This window comes from Sus scrofa, chromosome 6 (genome assembly GCF_054392235.1).
Source record: "Sus scrofa isolate SSC_HxYL_T2T_F1_AM1 chromosome 6, Sscrofa_HxYL_maternal_Yorkshire_Landrace_v2.0, whole genome shotgun sequence".
Classification (NCBI taxonomy): Eukaryota; Metazoa; Chordata; class Mammalia; order Artiodactyla; family Suidae; genus Sus; species Sus scrofa.
In genome coordinates this window covers 154,687,870-154,711,329 of record NC_139388.1, presented here as the reverse complement: position 1 = coordinate 154,711,329, position 23,460 = coordinate 154,687,870, and the positions used below count along the sequence as shown (strand labels likewise).

The following is a 23,460-nucleotide window of genomic DNA, read 5'->3' as shown; positions in this document are numbered from 1 at the left end:
TGCTCTCTGGGTCTGGAAACTTCATAAGTCAGAGTTAAAACAAAGAATAGTCTAAAATATACTGCTGGTACAGAATCTAAAATGTAAATTGTCTGGATCCAGGAACTTTTCCTGGCTCTTAGGGGCTGCCTCTGTAATTGCCATAATAAAGAATATTTTCAGAACTGTGTGGGTGATAAAATAAGAGCATTTAATATTGTAAAGATATTTGGAATCCAGATGGATCATCTTGAAAGACCTCCTATTTTCTTTTGTTGCTTCCCAGCGTTTGTCTAGGAAACTTTTTTTTTTTTTTGAAGTTTTTTGAAAGGTTTGGTTTGGGGTTATCTTATATTTTTGCAAGAAATATTTCATTTATTTACTTCAAGTGAATTTAATTCTAACTCTGAAGCTCCACACTCTGGACTGAGGCAGAGTCAACCTCAGTCTTTTTTGAGCTGGTTCTGCCACAAGCTCCCCAATGTTGGTAGGCCCCTGTGGTCATTGTCATCAATCCATCTTGTTAATCATAAGCCCATGCTTATCCAAGCCTGTACCATCTCATCACATCCAGAAGTCCTCCTGCTTCCGGGCCTCATGCTTGGACTCAAGACCTCTTTCAGTGTGGGATGCTTGGAGTCTGCCACCTTTGACCATTGCCTGCTGAGTCTTTCCTGTGTGTGGGCTGAAGGGCCAGGGAATGTGAGGACACTGGGCAGTGCAAGACTCAAATCCTCACTTCTCTGGGGACCCTCAGATCTCTGTTACTTTTCTTTCTTTTTTTTTTTTTAAATAATTTTTATTTTTTCCATTATAGTTGGTTTATAGTATTCTGTCCATTTTCTACTGTACAGCAAAGTAACCCATTCATACATATGCATTCTTTTTCTCACATTATCCTCCATCGTGCTCCATCGCAAGTGACTAGATATAGTTCCCAGTGCTATACAGCAGGATCTCATTGCTTATCCATTCCAAATGCAATAATTTGCATCAGTTAACCACAGATTCACAGTCCATCCCACTCCCTTCCCCTCCTCTGGGAAACCAGAAGTCTATTCTCCAAGTTGATGAGTTTCTCTTCTGTGGAAAGTTTCATTTGTGCCATATATTAGATTCCAGATACACGTGATATCATAAGGTATTTGTCTTTCTCTTTCTTACTTCATTTAGTATGAGAGTCTCTAGTTCCATCCATGTTTCTGGAAATGGCATTATTTTGTTCTTTTTTATGGCTGAGTAGTATTCTATTGTGTATATATACCATGTCTTCTTAATCCATTCTTCTGTTGATAGACATTTAGGTTGTTTCAATGTCTTGGCTATTATGACTAGTCCTGCAATGAACATGCGGGTACATGTGTCTTTTTCAAGGGAAGTTTTGTCTGGATATATGCCCAAGAGTAGGATTGCTGGGTCATATGGTAGTTCTATATTTAGTTTTCTAAGGTACCTCCATGCTGTTTTCCATAGTGGTTGTACCAGTTTACATTCTTACCAACAGTGTGGGAGGGTTCCCTTTTCTCCATACCCTCTCTAGCATTTTTTATTTGTGGATTTATTAATGACGGCCATTCTGATAGGTGTGAAGTGGTACCTCATGGTGGTTTTGATTTGTATTTCTTTAATAGTCAGTGATGTTGAGCATTTTTTCATGTTGGCCACCCGTATATCTTCTTTGGAGAAATGTCTATTCAGTTCTTTTGCCCATTTTTCAATTGTGTTGTTGGTTCTTTTGCTATTTTGCTATTAAATTGTATAAATTGTTTATATATTTTAGAGATTAGGCCCTTGTTAATTGCATCATTTGAAACTGTTTTCTCCCATTCTGTAGGGTTTTTGTTGTTGTTTTTGTTTGGTTTGGTTTGGTTTTTTATGGTTTCCTTTGCTATACAAAAGTTTGTCAGTTTGATTAGGTCCCATTGGTTTGTTTTTGTTTTTATATATTTTGCCTTGGGAGACTGACCTAAGAAAACATTTGCAAGGTTGATGTCGAGAATGTTTACCTATGTTCTTTTCTAGGAGTTTGATGGTGTCTTGCCTTACGTTTAAGTCTTTAAGCCATTTTGAGTTTATTTTTGTATATGATATGAGGATGTGTTCTAGTTTCACTGATTTACATGCATCTGTCCAGTTTTCCCAGCACCACTTCCTGAAAAGACTTTTTCCCATTTATATTCTTGCCTCCTTTGTCAAAGATAAATTGACTCTTGGTCTCTGGATTTATTTCTGGGTTCTCTCTTCTGTGCCATTGGTCTGTATGTCTGTTTTGGTACCAGTACCACACTGTCTTGATTACCACGGCTTTATAATATTGCCTGAAGTCTGGGAGAGTTATGCCTCCTGCATGGTTTTTGTTCCTCAGGATTGCTCTGTTTCTTTTCCTTTTCTTTTTTGGCCACCCCACAGCATATGGAGTTCCCGGGCCAGGAATCAGATCCCAGACGCAGTCATGACCTTAGCCTCAGTTGCAGCAACACTGGATCCTTAACCCACTGTGCCAGGCTGGAGATCGAATCTGTGTCCCAGTGCTCCCAAGACACTGCCCATCCCATTGTGCCACAGGGGGAGCTCCACACAACTCTGTTTCTAGTCTCCATTCAAAAGCACTTTTCCTCTCCCAGCAGCTCTCCAAGACTCCTAGAACCTCCTGTAACATCGGTTTTTCAGTGCCCTTCACTTTTATAAGCAGCAGAAAAAAAATGACTTCTGGTTGCTTCAGTTTTCAGCTCCACAAAAATCCCTGAGGCAAGAAATGTCAAAGCTTGACTTCTTGTTCAACCTGAGGGAAAGGGGAAAGATTGTATGAACATACACTGTTGAATGTTTTCAAATACATCTCACCAGAACATAAATAATTGGGTGTATGGATGTAAATTGTCTGGAGGGATCCTTAGGAAACTGTTGGTGGTCATTGTTTCTGGGGAGCAGGACTGAAGGCCAGGCACAGTAGGCAGTCTTTTTGTGGTTTCCTACACCCTGTGGTTTTGCTCAAGTCCTTTACGTTGATACATGTTATTTTTATGATGATAACAAATTTAAGGTTATTAATTTGAAGAAAAATTATTTTTTAACTCATTAACCATGAAACACTTTCTTCAACCAAACCTTACCTACCGTAACTACTGTCTGTCCTGATTCTATGGTTCAGAAGCCTGAGTTCAGGAGTTAATTTGCTCAAGATTGCACAGGGGCAGAGTCTGGATTTGAACCCACATTGGTCTTAGATTGCCCTTTCTCCTACTCCATGCTCTGTCCTCCAGGGCCAGTTCATTCCACTAAGTTCTTGTCTTTCATTGCCGAAGTAATGAGGCCTGATGGGCCCCCTTCATCAGGCCACACAGCTATGCCAAATCTTTGAATATCAATAAATACCTGAAACCATGTTTCAAAATATACCATAAAATGTAAATAAGAATGAGGCATAGTTCACCTCAAGTTTATACGTAACAGCAATGTATACACAGAGTTAACAGTAAAACACACGGGGGAAGTTTAACCTGAAATATTAGGCAAAACCAGTCCTAAAAGAATGAAATAATAAACTTAGAAAAAATTAATTATACCTCTAAATGTACCATAACTGTGTATTTTAAGTCAAATAAAATATGGCTTTATTAGCAAATTGCAAATTATGGATTGCTGCCTATGGTTTGGTTGTTTGCTTAAGGAAGCATTTATGGTTGTTGAAAATTAATAAGGATTTTTTTTTCATAGGATGCTATAGTTATACACGAAGTCTATGAAGAAGGGGCAGCAGCCCGAGATGGAAGACTTTGGGCTGGTGACCAGATATTAGAGGTATGATTATGAATTGTTTCATACCATCCAATATGGTTCCTTTACTGACTTGACCAGCAGTCAATTTACCTATTCACTGTCTCCCATTCAACTGTATCCTCACTTATTTTTTTCCAAATTTAACAAAACATGTACTATATTCTTTCTTCTTTTTCTTTTTCTTTTGTGTGTGTGTGTGTGTGTATTCTTCATATTCTTTTTTCTTCTGATATGCATCAAATAGCTGTCATTAGAATTATGACAGATTATCAACCTAAATCTGTCTCTGGAAACTTTTTTTAATTAAAAGGGAAAGTACCGCTCATGGTTCTATAATTTTATCAAAGGAAACTCTATAGTATTGCAGTTTACTTTTTCCATCTCTATTACCTCTTACTAAATTCCCTTCTATAGACACACATAAACATGCACATTTGATATCTTAAAAGATTTTATTGCAGCTCTAAGTATATTTTTCTTATTCCTGATAAATGTTTATGTCACGTGGAGGTCCATCCCCTGGCATCTTTGCTTTCCAGCTGATGAAAATGTAGAATCTTCTTTTTAGGTGGTATATGGTATTTATTAAACATTGAAACTTAACTTGCCTCTTTTAAAAGGACTCTCATTTGGAAAGGTGTTAAAGCCTTTTAAAAAGAGCCAGGGCAGGCAATATCTGAACTAGGTAACGGTTGAAGAGCAAGTCAATGCCAGGCATTCTGGTAGGTGAAACTAAAGAGCTTTTTCAATGGTGTGAAAACTTTAGGCAACATTTATTTCTTTCATTGGATGAATTTAATTGAATAGTTAACATTTTATGGTGGGCATGTGCATTTTTGCTTTGCAACTTTAATATAGCACATTATGCATGACATCATAGAATTTTATTTTTCCCGTTGGTGTTTCAAGTCTGCCTCCCAAGATGAAACTAGAGATATAATTAAGGGTAGGGAATATAGGCAAGAAGGAGTTAAAGGAGAGGCCAGGCTGACTACAAATTAAATTCAGGACAAGTTATAGGGTTTCTCTGCAGGCCTGTACTGTACTTCATCACTGGATTAGGACATATTCCCAGTGTGTTCATTAAAGTGCAAGTGTATGAGGTTAGAAAAATAAATGTGTCCTCTTTGGGAATGAACTTGTCTGCTTTAGCATGCAACACCAGTTTTTTAGTGGTCAGGAGTTTTGAGGGGTTCCCCTCTGCCCCCAGATTTTTTAATTAGCTCTCGCTATCATAATTGGTTTACAGAGGAATAGATTGAATATTCAAAAGAATACAGATGCATTCATGTCTTGGTACTTAGATGATTTGTAAGCCCACACATTTTTCCATAATGGTCATATAGATTTAAAAATGTGCATTATCTTGATTGTGGCAATGGTTGCACAGGTATAATTTACAGTATAAATTGTACACTTTATATATGTATAGTTTGTGTCATAGCAGTTATACCTCAATAAAAGAAAAATTTTAAATTTATCTATTTGTATTGAATAGACCGTCAGCTATAGCTTCTCTCTTCCATAAAGTATATTTATGTTCAAGTGAATCCTTAGGACAGATTAGCATGAAGAAAGCAAATTTGTTTTAAGTGCAAGGAGAATTTGAAAGGTCAAGTAAACTATTTCCTGGCATTTGGCCGAGTTATATTACCCAGTGTGGATGGATGGTCTACACTTCTCATTAAAGGAGTTCCCTTTGTGACTTAGTGGTAACAAACCCAACTAGTATCCATGAGGATGCAGGCTTGATCCCTGGCCTTGCTCAGTGGTTTAAGGATTTGATGTTGCCATGAGCTGCAGTGTAAGTCACAGACACAGCTCGGATCTAACGTTGCTGTGTCTGTGATGTAGGCCTGCAGCTGCAGCTCCAATTCAACCCCTAGCCTCCGAACTTCCATATGCCATGGATGTAGCCCTAAAATAGACCCCCCCCCCAAAGAAAGATGGCCAGACAGGGTCTTGTCCACAAAAGAATATTGTGTGTTTTGTTAAGAAATGTAGCTCTCAGAGGTCCCTGGTGGCTTAGTGGGTAAAGGATCCAGCATTGTCACTGCCATGGCTCTGGTTACAAGTGTGGCGTTGATCCCTGGCCCAGGAATTTCCTCATGCCATGGGCATGGCCAAAAAAGAAAAGAAAGAAATATAGCTCTCAGTTTGGTCAAGGAACATGTCTCCTTTCCAAGCACCTTTAGACTCCACATTTGAACTTGTTCTGATTTTGTCTCTATGTACAGATGTATAATGAGATATAATCAGCCTGGGGCCTGAAGGTTGCCTCGAGAAGAAGACAGATCAGCCTCGGTGATATATTTTGAGACCGTATTTTTCCAAACAATGACCTTTCTACTCATGAGTCCTCTGCATTATGCAAGCTGGCCTTCCATGGTTTTATACTATCCTCATGTTAAAATTAAGACAAGCCAGATTTTGCTTACAATGATATAGTCAAATAATTAATTGGCATGGACTCTGTACTTTATGATCTTTTTAAAGGGTCAGTCCTTCCTCTTACCCTACCCCTACTTCTGTGATCCCCTTCTATTTTTGTACAAGTGGGAACAGAAAGAGTAGAGGGTTCATACCTTATTTTTCCCTGTGGAATCAAATAATGTGGAACGGCTGCCCTTAGTTTGATTATTCTTTCCTTGCAAAGCAGCAGCTCACTCTCTTCCCCTCATGCTCGTCCTACTGGAGGGACATGATATACACCCTGACAAATGGGGCTTCCTATGGCCCTTCTCAAAAAGGGAGTCCTGTTGTTGCCACCCCTACTTCTCTACAATCAGTGTTCTGAATAATTTATCTGCTACTTATGGAAGGCACTTAAGGTAATACATCACCGCACAATACTCTAGCCGCACGGCAGTATTTCTCTTACGATTATTGGTGCATTTAGTGGTGTCTCTCCATAGAGGAGAAAATGAAAATTGTGAACTTGGAACCGATCACTTTGATTTGAACAGACATCTTGATGCTGCCATTTAGTGTGAATTGCTTTTGTCACATTACAGTTTAATGACAATGCTTTTAATTAAAAGCATAGCTGTTAGGGCCTTTCCAAAGATATTTTAGAGGCTTAGAGAATTCACCTTCCGTTCATGGAGGTAACTTTTTTTTCAGTTGAGTAACAGAAGTGGTCTAGTGTGCCATCTGTTGGAATACAGGAACATAATCAGCTCAGGCCACTTTTGCCAGAGACATTGTTTTCCCTTTTGTTCTGTGGGTTTTATCTCAGGAAAAATGAAAGTGCATTCGTGGGCCTAAAGTGAGTGCTGGTGCTGAGAGAGCACAGCCTCGACTGCAGTGACTTCAGTTCCTTGTAAAATAGCAATTTCTAACTTCCATCGACTTAACTGTGCGCCAAGCTATGCCGAATATACTGCAGGGTTTGTTTCATTTAATCCTCACAACACTACGTAGATATGAAGGTGATGTTAGAGATGATGACTCTCCAGCTGGTGGAAGTCAGAGGTGAAGCTGCCTTAAGTACTGTATATAGGGTTACACACAGTAAGTTGAAATCAGCACTCAAACCAAAGTCCATCTATATCCAAGACCCATGCCTAATCACTGTTAATCTAGGTGTAGTTAATCTAAACAAGTACACACACTTACCAAGATGTACCAGAAAAGAAAAAGCAGCTTGAAAATCAGGCTTGCATTTTATTTTTTTATGTATTTATTTATGTATTTGTCTTTTTAGGGCCGCACCCGAGGCATATGGAGGTTCCCAGGCTAGGGGTCTAATTGGAGCTGTTGCTGCCAGCCTGCACCAGAGCCACAGCAATGCTGAATCCGAGCTGCATCTGGGACCTACACCACAGCTCATGGCAACGCCAGATCCTTAACCCACTGAGCGAGACCAGGGATTGAAACGGTGTCCTCATTGCTACTAGTTGGGTTCATTAACCACTGAGCCACAACAGGAACTCTGAAAAATCAGGCTTTTAATCATTTTCTTGACTCATAGAATCAGCTTTAAATAATAGCTCAAAAATCACCTCCTCACTCAGTGGGTTAAGGATCCAGCGTTGCCATGAGCTGTGGTGTAGGTCGCAGACGCAGCTCCGATCCTGTGTTACTGTGGCTGTGGTGTAGGCCAGCAGCTGTAGCTCCAATTATATCCCTAGCCTGGGAACCTCCATATGCCACAGGTGCAGCTCTAAAAAGACAAAAGACAAAAATAAAAAAAAATTTTTTTAAATCACTTCCTCCAGAAGGCTCATTCCTCTTTTTTCTTTCTCTGTAACCATTCTTTTTTTTTTTTTGCTTTTTAGCATTGCACAACCAGCATATGAAAGTTCTCAGGCTAGGGGTTGAATCAGAGCTATGTCTGCTGGCCACAGCCACAGCAATGCCAGATCTGAGCCATGTCTGCAACCTATACCACAGCTCATGGGAGCACCGGATATCCTTAACCCACTGAGTGAGGCCAGGGATCAAACTCGCATCCTTATGGATACTAGTCAGATTCATTTCCACTATGCCACAACGGGAACTCCTGCAACCATTCTTTTTTTTTTTTTTGTCTTTTTGTCTTTTTGCCTTTGTTGTTGTTGTTGTTGCTATTTCTTGGCAACCATTCTTTATGCACAAGTGTTTGGAATGTTAAAACTGAAAAAGCCTGTAGAGCAGCCCTTCATTATACAAATGAGGGAATAAAGGTGCAGACGTAGGTTTGACCTGCCCAGGACACACAGGCATGGACCAAAACATGGACTGAGACCAGCATCTTGAAAGAACGGTCCTATTCTGCCAGCTACCTGGCCACAGCCTGGGCCCATCCTTCCCTTTGTTTGGAACTTTTTAGCTGTGACCTTGAAGAAGAGACCCAGGACTCCCTTCCTTTGAGTCTGGGCTGCCCTGCCCCTCCATTTCTCCCTTGTGTGAAGTTCACTTATCAACATCAATCCTGACTTTTTGGGAGTTCCTGTTGTGGCTCAGCAGGAACAGAGCCAGCCAGTATCCATGAGGATACGGCTTCAATCCCTGGCCTCGCTCAGTGGGTTAAGGATCCTGCATTGCTATGGCTATGGTGTAGGCCAGCATCTGCAGCTCTGATTCGACCCCTAGCCTGGGAAATTCCATATGCCGCACATGCAGCCCTAAAAAGCAAAAAATAAAGTATTTGACTTTCCTTGTAGCAGAGGGCTCCAAAAACCCAGCGTAAGATGAGGCAGCATGGTATAGAGACTAGGGGTGGAAAGAAAGGTAGTCTGGGTTCAAACTGTGGCCCCTCCATGTGCTAGCTGTGTAATCTTGGTTAAGTCATGTAACCTCTCCATACCTCAGTTTCCTCATCTGTAAAATGGAGATGGTATCTATTTCAAAGAGTTAACGTGAGGATTAATAGAGTAAAATGCTCATGAAAGGCATTTGTTAAGTAAAAAGTTGGCTATAATTTCCATTTAACAGACAAGGAAACAGAGGCTCAGAGGTCACATGACCAGCCAGCAACAGGGCGGTGTTTTTACTCAGTGCTTTTTCTGGTGCAGTTTGCTGTCGAATACATGGTCCTATCTCTGCTCACTCGGATCCAGGTTCAAATAAGCGGGCTTCAGGGTGTCTATGACGCTGTCAAATTCCAGTCCCTCATCTCTTTCTGGCCTGTTCTGAAGTAGTTGTGATGTCAGTAGTTATGGCTGAGGATGTCAAATTCAATAAGCATTCTGCATCTGAAAGATGCTGACCAAACACTAATGTTTATTTCCCCTTTGACCTTAATTATATGAGCCAGTCAGTCCTTGCTCTCTCAGGCTGAGTTCGTAGTAAAGTTCACAGCTATCTAAAGTCACATTCTCCTGTGTACTAACCTACCCTCAATATTTTTTGGTGGTGGGGGCGGTGTGGAGTATAAGGGTTACGTCCTTGGTATCTGAAGCAGCTATGACTGCTAGTGGTCACTACCAGTATGTTTGGAAATGGCTGGAAATTTCTAGAGGTTTTTCGTGGGTTGGGTCAAGGAGCTCCAGCAGGCAGAGAGGCTTCTGCTGTCAGCAGCCCATCTCAGATGCCAACTGTTCCAGGTTAACGGGATTGACCTCAGAAGCGCCAGCCACGAAGAAGCCATCACAGCTCTGAGGCAGACCCCCCAGAAGGTACGACTGGTGGTGTATAGAGATGAGGCCCACTATAGGGATGAGGAGAACTTGGAGGTTTTTCCCGTGGATCTTCAGAAGAAGGCCGGCCGAGGACTGGGCCTGAGCATCGTTGGGAAACGGTAAGGAAATGACGTGAATGTTAGGACCGATTGGCCTTGTTCCTTTGGAATCCTAGGGACTAATGCCTGTAAATACTGAAAGAGAAAACCTAGTAAGCCTAATGCAGACTAGTGACTTGATTTCTTTCTTTCTTTTTTTTTTTTTTTTCCTTCGCTTTTTGCGGCATATGGAGGTTCCCGGGCTAGGGTTTGAATTGAAGCTGCAGCTGCCGGCCTACACCACAACCACAGCAACACAGGATCCAAGCCACATCTTCAACCTACACCACAGCTCACGGCAATCCTGAGCGAGGCCAGGGATTGAATCTGAATCCTCATGGATCCTAGTCGGGTTCATTAACCACTGAGCCACAAAGGGAACTCCTTAATTTCTAAATAACATATTTATGAACATTTAAATAAGATCGGTTATGTTTCTGAGCAGGTCTTAGCCAAAAACTGTGTCATATAAAGATAGAACTCTATGGAGAGTTCTATGGCGAAGAGGAACTGAATCCAACTAGAATCCATGAGGATGCGGGTTCAATCCCTGGCCCCTCTCAGTGGGTCGGGGCTCTGGTGTCGCCATGAGCTGTGGTTGTAGGTCGTAGACACGGCTCAGAACTGGCATGGCTGTGGCATAGGCTGGCAGCTGTAGGTCAACCTCTAGCCTGGGAACTTCCATATGCCGCAGATGCGGCCCTAAAAAGAAAACTGGATTTGTACATCAGTCAGATGAGTCTTTAAAAAAAAGAGAGAGAGAGAACTCTAAGTCCAGTCAACCTAGACTGTTTAGACTTTAATTCCCATGTTGAGTAAGAATAGAGTCAACAAAGTTCTCTCAACTTGGAGTCACTTAGATCGGAGGCTTGTGGAGGTTAATTAAAGCAACCATACCCAAGAAACAGCTAGTGTCAAGAAAGATTTATATATACAATGTTGGGTTAGGACAATTGCTGTGCCATAGAGTACCATGTTAATTTCATACTCTGTTACCTAAAGCTACTTGAAGAGTTACTGAAATTAGCTGAGTTGACATAGTTGAGTGACATAGATTCTTCCTGACAGTGTTTTATTAAGAAAGATGTTCCCAGGAGTTCCCTGGTGGGCTAGAGGTTAAGGATCCAGTGTTATCACTACTCTGGCCCAAGTGACTGCTGTGGCACAGGTTCAGTCCCTGGCCTGGGAACTTTTACGTGCCACAGGCACAGCCAAAAAAAAAAAAAAAAAAAAAAGATTTAAAAAAGAAAAATGTCCCCAAAATAACAGCTTGCACCAAAGATGTAGGTAGATCCCAATGGCTTGGTTTCTCTTTTGAAATCCATGCTGCTTACTCATAAGAATGGCAATAGTTATTCCAGAATAATATTAATAAATTAGAGAAGTAAGTAGGATCTTGAAACTGCAGTTCCAACTTCCACCATTTACTGGCTTTAGATATCTACAGTGTACTTATTCCAACGGGGCTGCAGGATTTTCACTTGACGCCCCAAATAGCTTTAAATGGTATCAACCGTATGAGGAAGAATTGAACTTTTTTTTTTTTTTGTCTTTTTTTGCCTTTTCTAGGGCCACTCCCGTGACATATGGTGGTTCCCAGACTAGGGGTCTAATCGGAGCTACAACTACCGACCAGCCTACACCAGAGCCACAGCAACCTCCACCACAGTTCACGGCAACACCGGATCCTTAACCCACTGAGCAAGGCCAGGGATCGAACCTGTGTCCTCATGGATGCTAGTCAGATTCGTTTCCACTGAGCCACTGCGGGAACTCCGAACTTAATTTTATATACATTGTCATCTGCCCTCACAGACCTCTGCTGACTAGCCTAGAGATTTTTCCAGCAGTCTGAGCTGTTATTAAGATATTAGCTGGAGTTCCTGTAGTGGTGCAGTGGAAACGAATCCAACTAGGAACCATGAGGTAGTGGGTTCAGGGATCCCTGGCTTCGATCAGTGGGTTGAGGATCTGGCGTTGCCATGGGCTGTGGTGTAGGTCGCAGATAAAGCTCGGATCCTGCACTGATGTGGCTGTGGTGTAGGCCAGCACACCTACACCACAGCCACATGCTGTGGCTCGGGTTTGACCTCTGGCCTGGGAACTTCTCTATGCCGCAGGTGCAGCCTAAAAAGAAAAAAGAAAAAGATACCCCTTTTAAGCACTGAGTTTGTACTATATACTGTGCTCTCATAATCTCATTTTTCACTTTAGCACCATAGAACTATCATTTTGGAAATGCATTACAAAACAGAGGAGCTGAGGACACATATTTCTAAGCAAACTTAGTGCACATCTGGGTGCAGAACAGCTGATGGAGCCCATGTTAAAGTTTGCTCTCTTGTGATGTGTACTTGTGCTTGGAGAGATTCCACTTAGAGTAATGGTTTTTTCCTTTATTGTCTCGTAGTAGGTTGATGAAACAATCTTCATACAACACCAGCATTTTAGATTGAGTTTGTAAGGAACATTTACATTCCTTAGCATGAGAGGTTTCATTGTAAAAGGGCAGATGTATAAGCTTCCAAAATTCACAATTCTTTAGCAACGTCATGACTCGGAATTTATCCCAGCAATATGCTTGTAGGTATGTTATTCACTGTATGTTGTTTGGAATAGCCAAAGAATGGAAATAACTTGTACATCTATCAATGGTTTACCAATAAATGAAATTAAGGAACATTCATAGAATAGTATGTGGCCATAAAAAAAATCATTGAGGAAGCTCCAAGTGCTGATAAAGACCATTGCCAAAGCGTGTTAAGTGAAAAAAGCAAAGTTAAAATAAAACTGTATGGGATAAAAGGAATATATATGCATGTATATCCACTTACAAATATATGTACTATACATACAGGTATTTCTTATGTATACTCAGAATATCTCTTGGAGATACCTGAGAAATGGGTAACATTGGTTACCTCTGAGAAGAGAAGGGGGACAGAATAGAGGTGAGAGGAGGACTTTTCAAGGTCCCGCTTTTTAACCTCTTGAATTTTAATATGCACGTTTATTTATCTGATGGCAAAATAAATGTAATTAAAACCTTAAAGTAATAGAGGCAGAGAAAGGGAGGGAGAGTGAGAGTCTAGAAATAGATCAGATGATAACAATTGAATTGATCTCTAAGGAAATAACTTGCACATTTTAACAGCACTTTCCTCTTTAAAGTGAATTTCTATTTCATTTCATTAAAATTATCCTCTTGCAGAAATTATGCCCATGGGCCAATGAAAGTGAGTATTACAATAGGCAGCATTTAGGTATAAACTCTTTAAAGGGTGAGCACTCTGAGGTTTATCATTTGGGCAGAGTATCAGTAATCTCAGATTTAGTACAGAAATACTTAGGTGGTGCCATTACACTGCTTTATGGTATTCACAGAAATGGAAGTGGAGTGTTTATTTCTGACATCGTGAAAGGTGGAGCCGCAGACCTTGATGGGAGGTTGATTCAGGGAGATCAGATCTTATCTGTGAATGGGGAGGACATGAGAAGTGCCTCCCAGGAGACAGTGGCCACTATCCTCAAGGTGAGTCCCTAGCTGCTTTCCGTCTGGCTGGTGTAACTCAGGTCTGTATATTCTAATGTGGATTCTGGATCTGGATTCTGATCTGGATTGTTATATGCCAATAACATATATTCATATGCTGCGTATTGTGCTGATTCTACTTTATGCTGATTCTACTCTTTATGAGAGACTTAATCTCTGATTATTTTAGCCAATCAGGAATAGCTCTAAAAGGAAGTTGTAATATTGACTGACTGGATTGACGGGAATGCTATTCAGGGATTTCTAAGCTAGTTTTTCATATTTGTGAGAATTCCAAGTATCCATAACCGTCCTCTCAATGCATCTGATGGGACAGGTTCTCCTGGAGTCACAACATTTATCTTCTTCCCTCTGAGGCTATATTTATGAATTCATCAAATCCAGCTATTATTGCTTGAAGGGACATTAAAAATTGTTAAAGACCAACTCCTCTGTCTCACAAGGAAGTTTGAGAAGCAGGATGATCCCAAAGCTGTGTGTGAGGGGTTTTCCTGCCATCCAAGCTGTCTCTCACTGAAGCTCCAGAGAGGCTAGGGCTCAAGATTCCCTTCCAGGCATCTCTGCCACGTGGATCCTACCTCCTTTGGAAGAAACTGGTTAATAAAAGTCCTTGTAAATTTCCATTCAACTATAACCAGGTCCATTCACCTATAAATAATCATATTCTGTTTCACAAATACTGTAACTGTGGGAACTTTTGCAAAGATAAATGAATATTGTGTCTTTTAAAATCCTAATTTCCTGAAATAGTCAACTATCAGTTATCACTCAAGGGAGGGCTTGTATAGATCACCTCTGTGTTGGGTTTTTCTCTTCTCCTTTTCACCATTTCTTGATCATTTCACTGCTCATGAATACGTTCATCAGAAGGGAAAAGAGGTGAATTGAAACGTAACCCTTTTAACATGTTTAAAGAAGTCCAAAATCATGAGTTGATGAACTTTTGTCACCTCATGTGATTTTTTTTTTTTTTTTTTTTTTTTGATAACTGAATTTCCTTTCCACCTGTGGCCTTCATTGGCCATTTACAGTTCTTGGCTGCAGAGGTGAGTGGGAGGCTCTGCCATGATAATTTAGAACACAGATGCTCCAGTTTTTCACCGATGTTCTTTTCATGTCTTCTCAAGTGTGCACAGGGGCTTGTGCAGCTAGAGATTGGAAGACTGCGAGCTGGTTCCTGGACCTCCTCGAGGAAGACATCGCAAAACAGTCAGGTTGTTGATGGGCTCCTGTCGGACTGACTCACTCACCCACCTGTTCCCATTGGGAGAAAGTTCCCCATTTCATTAATGATTGTTTGGAAATAATGTCTAATAGCATATTCACAACACCCAATGGGTTGTACTTTAATGTGTTTGAAATAAAAATGAGAGGGGGGATGGAAATTCATGAATCCCTAGATTTTTCTCTCCTTTATTGCCTCCAAATGTTTTCTTAGAACAACTTTTCTCTCCCACTATTAGTTCTATATTGCCCAGGCATTGCCTGTACACAGCTGTGTTTATTTAAAAAAAAGAGAAAGCAGCAACATCTGGTGGCAATTTGACCCTCATTAGCACAACATTGTTCTGTTCATTCAATTAAATATTGCCATAAAGTTAACTTGTGAATAGCCACTCACACATGCTGAGGGCAATTAATGGTATATTCCTGGGAGAGCAAAGTGTGGGAGTTTCTCCTGTGGGAGGGAGGTCTTAGTGGGTGATATTTTGTGGGTTAGCAAACATCTCATGTTTATTTGCAAGGCTGATGTAAGTACCATTTTTTTTAAAGTATATTTCACTGTTTTTGTTTTGTTTTGTTTTTACCATCATAAAGGCTGACAAAATCAAGATGGTAGACTCTATGTTAAGTCATAATAAAGCTATAGAAACCTAGATGAGACCCCCTATTCCCCTTGTGGGTTATTAGATAGGCCTTTATTTTGAGGTTAAAGCACGACGTTTGGTCCCTTCCCTGGTTTCCTTAGACTTAAAGCCTGTCCAAAGCCTTTGTTTGAAAGATGTTCTGATTGTAGTGTTAGCACACAGGTGTTTCCGGAATGCTATTAGCTGCCCCTTTTGTCTCATTCGTGTTAGAAAATGAGTTGGAAAAAAAAAAAAAATACCATTGTTCAGACAGGATCACAGATCAGCTGGCTTGTCTTAGAGAATCTTCATCACAGTCAAACCCGATAAACTTCATGTTTAAGTTTGGAACTTTTTTTTTCCATTTCTGATTTATGTAATGAGTAGCAAATATCAAGTACACCCAGAGTAGGATTCTGGAAGTCAGTGGTTGGTGAGGATTCTGACCAGACTTGAATCAAAAGTGGAAACTTGAGATGCAAAGTAGTTGTCTTGGCTTCCTCCTTAAGGGAAGATTAGCTGGAGTGATTTCACTGAAGCCCCATTGTACATAGGGGTTAGAATGCAGAATGAAAAACACTGGAGATGAAATGTTTCTTCCTGGAGAGTACAGGAGGGTGACACAGAGGCGGTTCCATTGGGTCTCACTCCAGAAGGAGTTTGATAGGTTGAAAAGAGGGAGAAGACCTCTTAGACAGAGGGTGTGACATATGCAAAGGCAAAAAGGGGTGCAAGGAATCCCAGTGTTTTAAGAAAAGTTTGAACAGCCAGGTGAGATGGTAGATAGAACTGGATTTCTGTCCTTGAGGAATATATATATGCATCTAGATGATTAATGAAGTTCACAGGTTAAATACAGAACTAACATATTTAGGGGCTTCATTGTTAAATATCAAAAACCTACCATTGCCATTTATCTGTTAGGTAATGTAAGCTGTCATATTTTAGAAACCTGGGACAAAGTATCAAATACTTTAATGTCCTTGCACATAATTTTTATTTGAGAGGGTAGACATTTAATTCCATTTTAAGAAAAACAGCAAATACATTTTATTCTTGCTTTGTCCTTAAAATTATGACCTAGATGATATGAGAGTCTATCCTAAGATTTGGCTAATGGGAAGAAGGCTCATAGCTGGCTGTGAAAAGGAAGTTTCTCCCATCATCATGAGTTAAGACCAGTCCATGACCCAGACGGAGAAAAAATGGAACCTATTCCCAAGCATTTTCCCCTCCACGTGTTTTTAAAGCAGTCAGGACTCTCTAGGGGCACAGATTTCTTTGAGGGCAATTATATGATACACAAATGTTTTCTTTTGAGGGTCTGGAGGAATTATAGCTCATTGACTTGTCCTAAAGTCGCTTCCCTAAGAGTGATCTTCTAGCTGTGGGGTTACCAAGCCTCTTCTTTTAAAATGCCTTTTCCCTCGTGGCTCAGCTGGTCAGGATCCGGTGTTGTCACTGCTGTGGCTCTGTTTACAGCTGTGGCATGGGTTTGATTCATGGTCTGGGAACTTCAGTATGATGCTGCCGGTGTGGCAAACAACAACAACAACAACAACAAAAAGGCCCCACTAACCAGGAAAAAGTGTCACTACTTTGCAGAGGAACGTATGTGTAATAGTATTGAGAAATCTTTTCCTCAGATAACTGAGGGGACACTGCTAGGCAAAATTCATATTTCTAAAGGCCTTGGCAAACCCAATGTTCTGAGATTTTTGTTTAGGCAAATTGTTATATGCTTCCTTCCTTTCTTAATTCCAAATAGTTGCCTATTATAGCACAATTTATTTAAATCCTATCTGTTCAGGAAAAATAGAAAAGCACTATTTGGATATGTATGTGTGTGTGTGTGTGTGTGTGTGTGTGGATATATGAATATTGTGAAGTATACTGATGTTTGTAAATTTGAAGTGAATTTTTTTTAAAAGACAAATGAGTAACATATGGACATACCACAAAGAAAATATAGTAAAATATTAATTTTGGAATCTAGGTATTGTGTCTACTGTATAATTCAACTGTTCTGTATATTTGAAAATTTTCATATTTAAGGAATGTTAAAGTATTAAACAACTTACATCACACTAAGGAAATAGAGCAAATTATAATTTATCATGTGATTATTGTGGCTTAGGTTTATCTTCAAATTTTGAGGCAATTACACATAATATTGATAATTTGGTAGAAAAAAGTCTTTATTCATTATTGGTGTCATTGTTTTCTGCCTTGGAAAGATCCTTCATTGGGCATATGATTTTCACTGACTAGCCACTAGCCAAACATGATTATACATTATTTAAATTTATTTAAATAAACATGGATTTATTCAAAATCCATGAAATGCAGGTAGAGCAAATTTAGCCCAGGAAAATCTTTGAGAAAAAAATTTTAATATTCTTAAAACAATATGTTCCCTTGGTATTTGTTGCTTTTGCTTACAGTTGAGGGTTCTGTTTTCCCAAATTTCTGATCTTATTAGTCTTGTTTTAATAAGATAGATCATGTAATTTGGGTAGTAAGGAAATAAATGTTGACTGTAGTCCCCAAATGACACATAGTGTCGTTAACTAATCAAATGTAAACGCTGTGTAACAGGTTAGGAAAATGTTTCTGATTTCATGTGGAACATGGAAAGCTAAAATTTTTGCATGTTTTCCACTTTGATGATTGAAACCACATATAAAAGTACATACAGTGAGAGTTCCCATTGTGGCTCAGTGGTTAGCGAACCTGACTAGCATCTATGAGGAAGCAGGTTCAGTCCTTGGCCTTGTTCAGTGGGTTAAGGATTTGGCGTTGCTGTGAGCTGTGGTGTAGGTTGCAGACACGGCTTAGATCCAGAATTGTTGTGCTGTGGTGTAGGCTGGTGGCTACAGCTTTGATTGGACCCCTGGCCTGGGAACCTCCATATGCCGCAGGTGCTATCCTTAAAAGACAAAAAGACCAAAAAAAAAAAAAAAAAAAAAGGATGTACAATGGAGAAGACAGTGGAGCAAATGTTAATGGAATTGCTTAGGGTGAAAAGCAAGTGGGTATGGGTAATTTTTATTCTTTTGGGCTCTCCAGAATTTTCTATTACATTGTTATGGTTACTTCAGTAAGTAAAACAGTAAAATAAGTGTGAATTTTTAACACTGAGCACTGAGTTTCCTTTTCAGGGGAGTCAGAACAGCACACACAGCAGCTTTCCTCCTTCCCTTGCTCCTGTTATCACCAGCCTGCAAAACCTGGTCAGCTCAAAAAGACCTTCGGATCCTTCCCCAAAAGGCTCAGGTACACACCCTCAGCAAAACCATCCTGTTACCCAATTTTTAAAAATATTAATAGTTGGTGAAGTTCCCGTTATGGTGCAGCGGAAGCAAATCTGACTAGTAACCTTAAGGTTGCAGGTTCGATCCCTGGCCTTGCTCAGTGGGTTAAGGATACGATGTTGCTGTGAGCTGTGGTGTAGGTTGCAGAGAGGCTTGGATCATGTATTGCTGTGGCTGTGGCATAGGCTGGCAGCTACAGTTCCGATTGGACCCCCTAGCCTGGGAGCCTCCATATGCCGCAGGTATGGCACTAAAAGAAGGAGAAAAAAAAAAAGATTCTTTTTGCCTTCAATTAAAATATTTTAAAATCTTTGAACATACACCCAAGCTTTCTAAAAGGCCTCTTCTAAAGGAAGGAAGGCCATAGAGATTCATTTTTGGAATTTGCTTTTAACTTTATGCAAATCACATAAAAAAGAGAAAAGCAGATGGAGTTCCCATTGTGGCTCAGTGGTTAACGAATCCAACTAGGAACCATGAGGTTGCAGGTTCGATCTCTGGCCTTGCTCCGTGGGTTAAGGATCTGGCATTGCCGTGAGCCATGGTGTGGGTCACAGACACAGCTTGGATCCCATGTCGCTGTGGTTCTGGCGCAGGCTGGTGGCTACAGCTCTGATTAGACCCCTAGCCTGGGAACCTCCATATGCTTCGGGAGTGACTCAAGGAAAGGCAAAAAGACAAAAAAAAAAAAAAAAAAAAAAAAAGAGAGAAAAGCAGAAATCTAAAATACTTATAAAGTAAAGCCATTTCCAAAGAGAAAATTTAAAAATTACAGGTCACTCCAGGAAGGTCAGAAGCACCTACATCATTGTGGGTAGAATAGGGCAGGGGGTCTTTTTAAGTCTTTCCTTGGGTAAGGTTATCTTTGTTTAAGGCAGAAAAATGTGAAATGAAACACAAATGGCTCACCCTCTAAGCCATTTAATCACCATATTCCAGGCAGCTGCTGCTATAGCCTATCAGCTCTTGTCAGGCCAAATGATTACAGCCACATCCATCTCAAACAGAGGACTTCTTTAAAATAGAGGACATAGGCCATATCGACAGCTGCCAGTTTGAATTTTGAGAAAAGTTATAATGCCTGTGTGCCTTAGTTTTCTCTCTTGAAAGACCGAGAAAATGATACCATTTTCATGGGACAATACTATATCCTAAATATGTTATCTCTTACTTTTAAAAAGTTAATTTGTTGCTTCTTTATAGGCACAGATGTGGGACCAAGGACTGTTGAGATAATCAGAGTAAGTGAATTGTTTTTCTTCTGATTTGCGTTGGATTTACATCATATGTACCTAGTCCCCTCAATACAATATTGTTAGCATGTTATTTTAAGTTACTGAAGAAAATGTGTGGTCTATGTAATACAACAGACTTAGAAAAATGTAATAAAGCACATACATGCCCACTGTGAATTTTTTGGTACATCCTATCCACTACCTTTTATGCCCTGTGTTTAAGTTTTATAAAGCAAAAAATGGTGTCATAGTATTATACTCTTGTAGCTTGCCTTTTTTTACTTTAAAGCATGAACTTTTAGCCATGCCAGTAAGTGTTTTTTTGGAAGCATATGGCATGATTTTTATCAGTTTCTTAGTATCCATCATATGAATGTGTTTTCCTTTTTCTTAACCAGTGTCCTCTTATAATAATTAAGCATATTAGCATATTTCTCAACCTTTGCTGTCTTTTATAGCAAAATATCTTTGTATTTTCTTTTTTGCTCATCATGGGTGATTTCCTTAGGATCAGTTATTAGCAATGAATTGTTGCGTCAAAATCCGCATTTGTTTCGAGGCATTTATATGTAATTCTAAATCGCCCTCCTGAGAAGATTGTGTAAGATGCATTTCAGTTCTTAAATTGTCAAATTCTGACTTTGAGATTCCTGTATGATATCCTGAATTCCGGAAAGCACTTTGATTTTTATCATTCTCACCATTAAATTTGGGATTCAGGGAACTATATCTAGTCACTTAGGATGGAGCATGATAATGTGAGAAAAAAGAATCTGTGCATGTATGTGTAACTGGGTCACCATGCTGTACAGTAGAAAATTGACAGAATGTCATGAACTAGCTATAATGAAAAAAATAAATAAAAATCATAATATAAAAAAAAATGGGGATTCCAGAAGTCATGAAAAAATGGCCTTGTTGTAAATCATAGATCAACTGCCGTAAAAGTTATCCAGCTTAACTTATTTTTCTGGACTCGATCACAGTTGTGTTTGAACACACTACCGTGTATTAGCTCTGTGACCAATTTGCTCATCTGTAGGTTGAAAATGATTACGCTTACCTCACCAGGTAAATCTTGTTATGTGGATTAAATGAGGTAACGCATACAGTGTACTTAGCATCATACCAAGTGCCTCATGAATGGCCAGGAAGTGCCGTCCATTGTTCCTGACTACAACTTTGACTAAATCTGCCGTATCTGTTCCTAGCGTCTTTCCACCAGAGTGGCAACTCACGTGTTCCTCTGATGGGGAAGTTAAATGTACCAACATGTGCGTAATAATGGAAAATGGATTTGAACAAAGCCAAATCATTCCAGAAATTTCCCCTCATTCTGAGATTTTTAATGTCATTTCAGTTGCTTGTTTTTACAGGATTTTATATTAAAAAAAAAAAACAAAAACCTGTTCCTACCCACCCTATTCTCCCACATGCAGTCCAAGCAGAAACTTCATGATAAAATGCGTATTGCCATTTTGCATGTAGGGCTGTACTATTGATGCATTCAGAAAATATAAGCCAATCACAAACACTTTGGAAAAAAGGATATGATCGTTCTTTCTTATGTGGTTTTGTTGTCCTTTATTTTTCCTTTTTCCCACTTTATTGAGGAAAATTGAAGCACGTTAAACGTGTATGTTTTGAAGTGATCAGTTAAAACTGCAGAAGCCTTGCAGCCCTGTAGGTCACTTGACCCCACCCACGCCACTAACATTTATGTTATAGCTGTCATATGTTTATATCTACGTAAATTGAGAGCCCCACCAGACAGTGGCACATCATTTTGGTTTAAACTGTCCTGCATATTTGAAAAAACGTAAGAAGGTTGGTCACATTTTCCTGGTTCTTTGCTTGCCAAGTAACATAGGAGTTTTTCCCAGCTTGGGTGAAAGTTATGCTGTGAAGAATATTTGTATTTATGTTTCAGCCAGTGTCTGCCCAGTTAGGCTCAGACTGCAGGTTCTGCATCACCTTTTGTGCGTGGTTGTTCACATCTCAGTTCTGTTGCCAAGTATGGGTCTGTCTTGCACGTGTGTGGCTTAAATGGAGCCTGAGAGTTCTCTGGGTTTACTCACAGTGGGAAAGAGTGCCCTCCTCGGCGGGCTCTCTCTAGTTTCCTTCCTTTATTCTCCAGGCACCAGGGCTCCTTCTCCTGGTTCCTCTGACCAGAAAGTTGGGAGTTAACATCAGAGTTTTAGCAGTTTGCGCCACCTTTACAGCTCCTTGAATGGGTCTTGCCTTCAGGACAGAGCTGCCCAGAAAACTCCTGGGAAATTCACCCCCTGCTGTCGTTTCTCCAGGTGTTGGGTCTCTACCACAATTTGTTTGAGTTTCTTTACTTTTCAGAAGCCTCTGGTAGTCATTCTTTAGATTTGGACAAAAAGTCTTCATTTTAATCAGCAGGAGAGCGACGCTATAGGGGGCCCATGCCACCATGCAGAACCTGAACCTTGTCATTTGTTCTTTTCGGGAGTTTTAAAGTATTAAGCCTGTGATATAAATGTGGGGGAAACATAAACAAAAGCCGGGGTCCCTTCACCAGGGTCGAAGTGAACCAGACTGCCTCACCTACTAATCGTAGGGAACATTTTCAGTCACGTGAAACTTCTCTCTCCAAACTGTAATCACGACAGGGGGCGTCCTAGAAGATCCTTTGTTCTAACGCCGGCCTGAAGCTTTTCCAGAGCCAAGTGTGTTTGTTCACACCCAGAAGAGCATGATATGTGCGGCAGTTTAATCGTAAACACCATATGAGGACATGTTTGCCAAGTTTGCATCAACATTGGCCAGTCAACTGAGCAATAGCATAGGGTTGTTTGTTTTCTCCACTCCTACTCTTGCCTTTTACTGAGCCCTCTCTGTGGGCCAGGACTGCACTGTATCACCTCATTTAATCCTCACATCAGCTCTGTGAGCTTCCTGCTTTTATTTCCACTTTATGCATAGAGACAGAAGCTCTAAGGGGTTAAGGGACTTCCTTGGGACCCCCCCCCCGACCCCCCCCGAGTGCTCCAGCTTAGTAAGAGCTGAAACACTGGTCTTTCGGACTTCAAAGATGCTGCAGTTAACTCCTGTATTCCCCTGGCCTCCTGCATCACAGAGGGATTCTGTTCAGCATCTATCCGAGGACAGTCAGGTTGTGGCTCTTTGTTCAGTGCATACTCATTGTTTTTCTTCTTCTTCTTTTTTTAGGAGCTCAGTGATGCCCTTGGAATCAGTATTGCTGGAGGAAAAGGAAGTCCCTTAGGAGACATACCAATATTTATTGCCATGATTCAGGCCAGCGGCGTGGCTGCACGTACACAGAAGCTTAAAGTAAACAAAGGGGGTGGCGAAGCGCTAACAGCATGCGATGGGTGGGGGGGTGGGAGAGGGTGGCCTCGAGAGACTCTCTGTTTAAAACTGGAATCCAGCAGCTGTCAGAAACCCACACTGAAGGCAAAATGCACTGGAGAAAGTTTATACCTGAAATTCATTATGTCCCTGAGCATATAAAAATATTGTTCTGGGCTAGAGCGTCTCAGTGAAAGAAGAAATTGCAGCTCAT

At 40.4% G+C, this 23,460-nt stretch overlaps 1 protein-coding gene across 5 annotated transcripts in view; it reads left to right on the top strand.

The window, feature by feature from the left end:
• Positions 1-23,460, top strand: part of PATJ (PATJ crumbs cell polarity complex component) — a 356,992-nt gene that overhangs the window by 304,948 nt on the left and 28,584 nt on the right. For all 5 annotated transcript variants that reach the window (XM_021096561.2, XM_021096558.2, XM_021096560.2 and 2 more), the window contains 7 exons: positions 3,697-3,780; positions 9,789-9,982; positions 13,346-13,493; positions 14,642-14,728; positions 18,523-18,637; positions 19,879-19,916; positions 23,106-23,228. In XM_021096561.2, coding sequence (XP_020952220.2) covers positions 3,697-3,780; positions 9,789-9,982; positions 13,346-13,493; positions 14,642-14,728; positions 18,523-18,637; positions 19,879-19,916; positions 23,106-23,228 — 789 coding nt within the window. The remainder of the gene's footprint in view (positions 1-3,696; positions 3,781-9,788; positions 9,983-13,345; positions 13,494-14,641; positions 14,729-18,522; positions 18,638-19,878; positions 19,917-23,105; positions 23,229-23,460) is intronic.